The sequence below is a fragment of the Etheostoma cragini genome, chromosome 4 (genome assembly GCF_013103735.1).
Source record: "Etheostoma cragini isolate CJK2018 chromosome 4, CSU_Ecrag_1.0, whole genome shotgun sequence".
Lineage (NCBI taxonomy): Eukaryota > Metazoa > Chordata > Actinopteri > Perciformes > Percidae > Etheostoma > Etheostoma cragini.
The window spans coordinates 5,221,532-5,229,449 of NC_048410.1; the positions used below are offsets into that span (position 1 = coordinate 5,221,532).

General features: G+C 41.6%; 1 protein-coding gene across 2 annotated transcripts in view; it reads right to left on the reverse strand.

Annotated features, from left to right (window-relative positions):
- Window positions 1-40: 40 nt before the first annotated feature.
- Window positions 41-7,918, reverse strand: part of zgc:113054 (uncharacterized protein LOC541322 homolog) — a 10,141-nt gene continuing 2,263 nt past the window's right edge. For both annotated transcript variants that reach the window (XM_034870393.1, XM_034870394.1), the window contains 7 exons: window positions 6,997-7,233; window positions 6,840-6,914; window positions 6,509-6,725; window positions 5,624-5,832; window positions 4,217-4,289; window positions 1,735-1,852; window positions 41-264 (listed from right to left, as the gene is read on the reverse strand). In XM_034870393.1, the coding sequence (XP_034726284.1) occupies window positions 69-264; window positions 1,735-1,852; window positions 4,217-4,289; window positions 5,624-5,832; window positions 6,509-6,725; window positions 6,840-6,914; window positions 6,997-7,233 (1,125 nt within the window). In that variant the 3' untranslated portion in view covers window positions 41-68. The remainder of the gene's footprint in view (window positions 265-1,734; window positions 1,853-4,216; window positions 4,290-5,623; window positions 5,833-6,508; window positions 6,726-6,839; window positions 6,915-6,996; window positions 7,234-7,918) is intronic.

Genomic DNA, 7,918 nt, shown 5'->3' on the forward strand with positions numbered 1-7,918 from the left:
ACTAATATTGCAGTAAAGTTGTCTTGAAGGAGATTGTGTGAAACTTCTAATCTCTTCATCTACCCCCTCTACCACAGACTTTGCCCACCCTCTATGACTAAGTTATGCCCTGTCATGTAGTCAGAGGCGTCAGATGCCAAGTAGACCACTGCAGCTTGCAGGTCTGTCACTTGAGCCAGTCTACCAGCAGGGATATCTGACAGCCAGCGCTGCACCAGAGGCCTCAGACTCTCCGAGTGGATGAGAGGGGTGTCAACAATCCCCCTGAAAAGAAAGATGGAGAAAGAGGGGGGGGGGGGCATGCCCACACACACACACACACACACACACACACACACACACTAAAATCAGAAGGCATCACAGCTCAGAGCCAAGAGTGACAGCGTTGTTTCAGAGCCACCACTTTGGTGACAAAAATAAACCCAATTATCCTTTGAAGAAAGGGCATGGCATGCCATCTCTGATGATGTTTATTGTGGGACTGCTCAGGAACAGCCCACGGGTACGAGGGGACGCCTGGCATAATTCGCACAAAGCCTTTGGTTAAGTACTTATTAAACGCAACGCCTTCATATTCCTGTTCTGATTCATGATTGAAATGTGCTCTAACTACTCTGAAAGTAATAAGGTGTATATATATATTTTTTTTTTATACACGAGTGCTCTGTGACACCATTACTTAAAACAAATGCAGCTCTCTCTAGTTTCTACAATAAAGAATCACAGAGTCTGCATTTGAATAAATATGTCAACATGTCTGCCTTTGGCTAATATGAGACACCTTTTTACTTTCTACACAATTGACGTGACAGTGACTAAAAGCCATAAGGCCTAAATCATTGTTCGAAGTATTGTTGTGCCTTGATATGAAATTCCAACATTTGGCTAAATTAGCACTTCCAAGGAGCGTATGACACCTTGGTTAACATATTCCACCTCAATTATATTTCTCTTCAGCTGCCATGTTATCTGGAACCTTTGCTGGCAATCACAGGTACTGTTTTCCCTCAGCCAATTTTCTAGATAATGCAGCTTATCACCGCTGCGGCTAAAGTTGCCAATGGAATCAGGCTCCAGTCAACCTCGTGAGCGCTAATTGTGTCCTCTTTTTTTATGCATATTTACCGACTGTCACTTCAAAGAAATCAGTGGCCCATTGAGACACCCAGTTAGTGAGGAGAGAGAATTGCTTCTTTGCAAATTAAAATTAGCAAACAAGCTGCCGATAAATAAAGCTGAGCATGGCGCATGTGTGAGGGCTTTGTTCTGGGGCTGTAACCGGGCCTGGCTCGCCCGGTGCCACCGGACGGATTTACTCAGGGATGGCTGGGGCTAAGGGATGCTCCACTTAAAACACACACGCATGCACGCGCATGCACACACTCTGTGTGCTTCCCCCTGCTTAGCTTCACAGACAAATAGTCACAAACAAGGCACTATTGTAGCGCCTACACTGGAGTGAGGTTGCAAATTTGATTCCCTAATTGAATAGAACAATTAGAGCAAGTGTTTGTTTGATTCATCCCTCAAGACGTCATCTAATTAAGCACTGATGTATTGTTTGAGGGCAGAAATTAGTGCATCACTCTGGAATGGGGCTCTTCATATGAAAGCAAATGCACTTATCACCACATCCTTTTGCAGCTCAATCCCATACAACACTCAAAAGGTGGACAAGTACGTTTTGGCAAAAAACGGTAAAAGAGAAGAAGGCCAAGAATAGACAGCACTTACGGTGAGATGCAGTTGACATGCACTCCTCTATCAATCCATTCAGTGCCCAGAGTCTGAGTCAGTTTGACCACTCCTGCCTTGGATGTGTTGTAAGAAAGCTGCTTCTGAGGATGGGGGACTGCAGGGTAGAGGATGGAAAGAAAATCAGATACCCTAAATGGACACAACACAGCGTTTTATAAAGATAACATTTGCTGCATCATTAGTAATGGTATGCACTTTCACAATTCTCAGGTGGCCATTAAAATATCTTTTATTTTTAGAAGTCATTTCTTTTACAAAAGAGACTGGCAATACTTCCTTTCTCACAAAAGCTGACCACATATACATATATATATATTTTGCAGCTCATGCGGTTTCTGGTGTATAATACATAAAAGCTCTTCCATTAGCTGCTGGGGACACGGAGGATGAAGCCATGTAAAATTAATTGCTTATAATGTCCAGTTATGCTCCGTCCTCAGCAACAAAGACAGGGAGCCATTTGTTTGCCTTGACCATCACAGATGCTGCACACTGCATGGGATAACGGGACAGGGGCTCATTTTCTGCTGTTTGATTAATCATCACAAGAAAGGCTCCAAGTTACATACAACTTTAGTAGTTAACCTCATCACCCGCCGATCTGACTGCCAAATGGCTTCAGTGTGAGACCAGGATGATAAATACCAGCCAGCTGCAGAGATGCAGGGATCGTTCCTGGGGAGAAAAGGCTGCAGCATCCCGCATACATTGCTGGGTTAAAAGGAGAAAAATGTGCAGGGTAGAGGTAAAAGTTGGAAACTGCCAAAGAAATAAGATGTAAAAGTCGGGACAACGGCAACGTAGCTGAGAGCTTGGGTGAGTGGGATTGTGCAAAGTGTGGCGAGATAGCAGAGGATGGTAAGGTTGGGCTGGGGTGGATAAGGGTAGGCTAGGACCTCAGAGGAGCAGGCAAGGAGGAGCAGAGCCCAGGGCTTACACGCAGATTGAAGGTGAAATCCGACTTATCAGGACAGGAAACACAGCTCAAAATGCCTAACAGCACTAATCCTCGCTCAAGACCTGATGATACAGCCCCAAAATACCATTCAGAAAATGCCTTCATCCTTTAAATAAACCTGCATTGATGTTTTCGCCGTCTTAAAGAGCAGTAATCCCCAGAGAAGGGAAAGGGGGTTGAAGGAGAGCATTCTCCAAAGCCCTCTTTAACATTCACCCTGCTACTTATTGCCCATTTCAAGTAGGAGAAAACATGCTCTTTATCAGGCACGCCTTTACATTTTGAATTCTTCCAAGTTCAAATGATGCACTCTTTTCCCAGAATGGCATGGCTGTTGTATTGTATTACTATGCAGCTGAAATCTGCAGGTATGAGTGTGAGAGTCACAAATCCCTCAGTAAGGTCATCATGCAGCCAAAATTCTGAGTGTTTTCATTTCAACTTTGATATTTCCTGTCAGGGTGTCTTTGAGCTGCTGGCCATTATTCAGAAAAGAAATGGTGGTTGATAGTAGGGTGTGTGTGTATGTGTGTGTGTGTGTGGAGGGTGTTAGTGGGGGCACACACATTCTATTCAGCAGATGGACAAAAAGCTGTCATTGTGCATTTTAATTGGGCATTTACGGCTGCTTTTTGGGCTTCCACTTGGCTAGAACAGGTCCCATCTGATTACACATTATGACAATATTATAACAGATGTCCAGACCAATAAAGTAAATTCCTGAAGGACTGTATGTAATGCGAGTAATTGATCATTTTTTTTATGCTGGCCTCTATTTACCAGCATGCTCCTGTTTTACAGATTGCCCCTGCAGTCGGGACTGGGGCCCATATGGCACAGCGGTTTACTGGCGATTTGACTATACTGCTGATGAAGTGTTGCTGTTCCTCTGGAGGAACCTGTTGGATGAGGAACATTATGCAAGGCTTTTACTAGGCTCTCACTAAACTCTAAAAGTGTCTTCCGCTGTTCAAACAAGGCTGCTGGCACAGGCTGGGGTTTTGCCGCTGCACAGGAACCCTCCCTTCCCAAGTTGGACCTCAGGTTGGCTTCCACATCCTCCAGACAGCTCCACAGAGAGGGGATGTTTATTATGATGCAAAACTGCCTCGGTGAGATGCAATCACAACACTTTTTCTGCTATGCTGCTTACTGTTTGCAGGGGTGGGTTTAAGTGGGGTAAAAGTTGAAAAGTAGAAAAGCTGGCTAATCCTGTTTTAAAGGATACGTTGCTCACAAACAGAAAAAACTGCAGCTGATTTTTTTCTTTTCTTATTTTAACCACGCCAATGGTCTGAAGTCAGGTCTGACGACTTTCTGTCTGACGATAAAAACTATTTCATGAGATGTGCACTCACATAGCTATACAGCTCAAATGTATTTAACTCTCCCTACCTCCCCCTCCTACTCTTGGCCCAACTCTCTACGCCAAATGGAGAGATTAAAAGCAGACGTGGAGGGGCTCCAGAGAGAAGGTGGGGGAATAGAATCATCACTCACCTATTAGACTGGCCATGGAGGCTGTGTTGATAATCTTGCCATATCCTTGCTTCAACATCACTCGACCTGCTGCCTAAGGCAAGGATTCGGGTGAAAAAGAGACATATTAAACACCTTTTCATGGCACTGATATGCTACCATAAGTCTGAGCACAGATCAACACAAAAACATGTAGTTTATTTATCCTTGGAGACAGAAATAGTGGTTAACAACATATGGGTGGTAGGGCATGTAGTACACAATATAAAATACACACACACACACACACACACACACAGTATATATAGACAGAGAATGAGAGAGGAATGGAGATGTCTGACAGCGACTAGATAATTTAGATCTAATTTTAGTCAGTGAAGATTAGCTAAAGCTGGTTGGACCATCAGTAATTAGGTCATAATCGAACTAGCTCTAAAGGAAAGAAAGTACTGAAGGAAAACATGATTAAGAATCAATTTAGTTTTTTTCCAGGCCTTGTGTTACTAGTAAATTGATGACAGCATTTACATTAATAACTAGACATTGTAAACAAGTCCTCTTTTAATAGAACATTAATTTCTAAAGAATATTTTAAGTGTGAAAACAGAGGTAGCAGGCTTTCCTGTTGTGGCTTTTTACCATTTGTACCTGCTGTACAGTGTGTCTGCTTACTCATTGTTGTCCGGTGAAACCCTTTTGGGATAAAACGAAGGATTAACTGTTACTTTAGGAGTTAAGAAAATGAACCTGCATCCAAAGCTACATTTACCATTTAAAAGCTATTGGTTTAGAAACATTACATGGTGTTTTTCCTAACTCGGCATTTAATGACTCATTATTTAACCATTACAAAGATGATGGTAACACACTCAAAATAAATGCATTTATCATACACTCTTTTCTATCTCTGCTTCATATGTTGTTGTGTTTTAAAGGTGGAAGTTTAGTTGGATTATGCAAAAGTAATTCCATTTTCCCAAAGATGAACAAATGATACCTTCATTTTAGTCGATGGAGAATTTGAGTATCGCATTGTTAAGGGGATTGAGCACTGGCACAGACTTTCTTAATATCCAGATGCATAAACATACATATATATATATAAATTATTATTATTATTCTCTGTCTGATATTCTGAAAACGTCCAGGTCCAACGGTTGTCAAAGCAACAGTGAAGGGTTGATATTGTTAGGAGCACCATTTTTTCTTAGCATGTAATTTCACAGCAGTATGTGATTTTATGTCAAACTTTTATGCAACTATTGTTGGAGTTAAAGTATTCACATAAATTACATTTAAACTCAAATTTGATATATTTCACATCGCAGAGATACAAGTGCAATACAGCAATGAGAGTAAACTGTCTCTGCACACACAGACATACACACACACACACACACACACACACACACACACAAAGAGACACACCTGACAGCACATGAATGTCCCCCTCAGGTTGACATTAAAGGTTTGGTCCCACTCCTCTAGACTGGTGTCTTCACTGGCTGAGTTCATGTTGATGCCGGCATTGTTACAGCCAATGTGGATCGCTCCCCATTTGGAGACAATGTTGTCAATCATCCTCTGGACATCATCTGATTTGCTAATGTCAGCTGTGATCGAAATGGCATTGATGCCTGTATATGATAACATGGACACCTGTTAGAATATATTGTACATATTGCAACATTATGCACGATAGAAGCAACTTTATTTTCCAAATCCCAATTTGGCTTTATGCTTTTGAATGTTATTTGCTTTTTTTTCCCTTTTTTCTTTTAAAGTGTTGGCAATTTCCTTCTTTAAGATGAAGAAAGAGGGATAATCACCCAGGTATAGAGGAACAAGTAACTATAACCTGATACAGTTTATCGTATGCTTTAGTATGCTGCCATCTGCTGGCCAAAAAACAAAACTACTACTAGACCATTTGGAGCTGTCAAATACAGAAAGTTTTTCTGTTTGTTGTAAACCTGCCATTTTGAAGCGAGGTATTGAGTAACGAGTTTAAGAAATTATAAATGGGATGAGTGCTTAGGTCTACATTTTTTGTATTAACACATACCCAATTGTTGGAATTTTTAAGATTCCAATGCCAAACCGGTACTTTTAAAACAATTACGGTATTCCTGTTATGTTAACAGGAGCCTAGAGCGGAAATATGGTATTTTAAAAGTAGCATACATTCACAGTAGCTGGCTAAAAGACTACAGAGAACCAAAATGAAGAACCAAAATCTGCGTTCTAATCCGTTCCGATTCCTACCAGTTGCATATGGGTTTCAGTATCCAACTTTAGTTAACACCCCCTTACCTTTGAGGAAGAGTTCTTGAGCCACTGAATCAGCTTTATCTTTGTCCAGGTCTACTACGGCCACCTTTGCACCGGCCTCACCCAGAGCATGAGCAAATGCTCGGCCTATGCCCTGCCCAGCACCTGTCACGTAGGCCACTTTTCCATCAAGACGCATCCGATCGAGGATTGGCCGCCCCCCAACTCCGCGGAAAACTTGGTCATCTGTTATTTTACTCTAATACAAATAAACAAGATAAATAAATCCTCAGTGAAATTATGATGACAGCTGTTTGATTCCATGTCCATTCTGGCTCATTGAGGTCTGAGCACTGGGATATCTAAACAGTACCTTTGTTCTTGAGCACTCAGAGGCCACAGATACCCGGCGGATAACACTGATGCCATCTCTGAGAGGGATAATGACCTTTAAAACAAGAAGGACAGTCTTTAAATAAAAACAATACCTGTCCAACACATACAGTAGCATGTAAAAGTTTGAAACGTACCTGCTCCACGCGGGGATCATTACACACAAACTGGTTGAATTTCCTGAGTGCCAGTCCATTGCTATCTGTGGTGTCCTTAAGATAAACATTGGCTTTGAACAGGGAGTTATCTACACATATGACCCCTCGCAATCTCAGCAGATTGTTGTCCAGAATAAAGTTGTAGTAGTTGATGTAATTATCCTTGTCAGCATCAATGAAGACCATGTCAAACTGCTCTCCTGCATCAGCCAATTCCTGGAAAGCAGTTATTAGTTGCATTAATCACACACTCTTTTCTATCTCTGCTTCATATGTTGTTGTGTGTTAAAGATGGAAGTTTAGTTGGATTCTGCAAAAATAATTCCAGTTTCCCAAAAATGAACAAAAGATATCTTCATATTAGCCCATGGACAATTTGAACTGATTATTGCAATTTCTTAGTGGATTAACGATTATTCTTGTTAACTGATTACAATAACACCAAAAAAAGAAGAGTCTGTGTCATCTCTGGCCTGCAGCTAGCAGCTAAGTTTGTCACAGAAGTAAAGGTTGGACTAAAATAGAGCTGTTTCGAGCACTATTTGAACAGCGTTTTCTGTTGGAGATGGTAAGTGCCTCTGGGGTGGACTTTGGGCTTTTTCCCTTTGTAAACCTATAACGTGCACAAAAAAGATATGACACAATAAAGGAAAGGGAAAAAGACAAAAAGCATACTATGACCACTTTAAGCCAAGCAGTGGGATTCATGTAATGCTGCGTTGCTTTGGTCTCTTCCCCCTTCCTGCCTTTCAAGGTAATAGGTAATACCGGTAGACCGAGAAACAGTGTAACCAATCAGAGAGCCAGAACAAGCCGCTAATCTGTGAAGAACTGTGTGTGAGTGAGCAAGGTCGGTGAACAGCACACTGTGTACTGCTCATGTAATGAAGTTGTTGCGAAA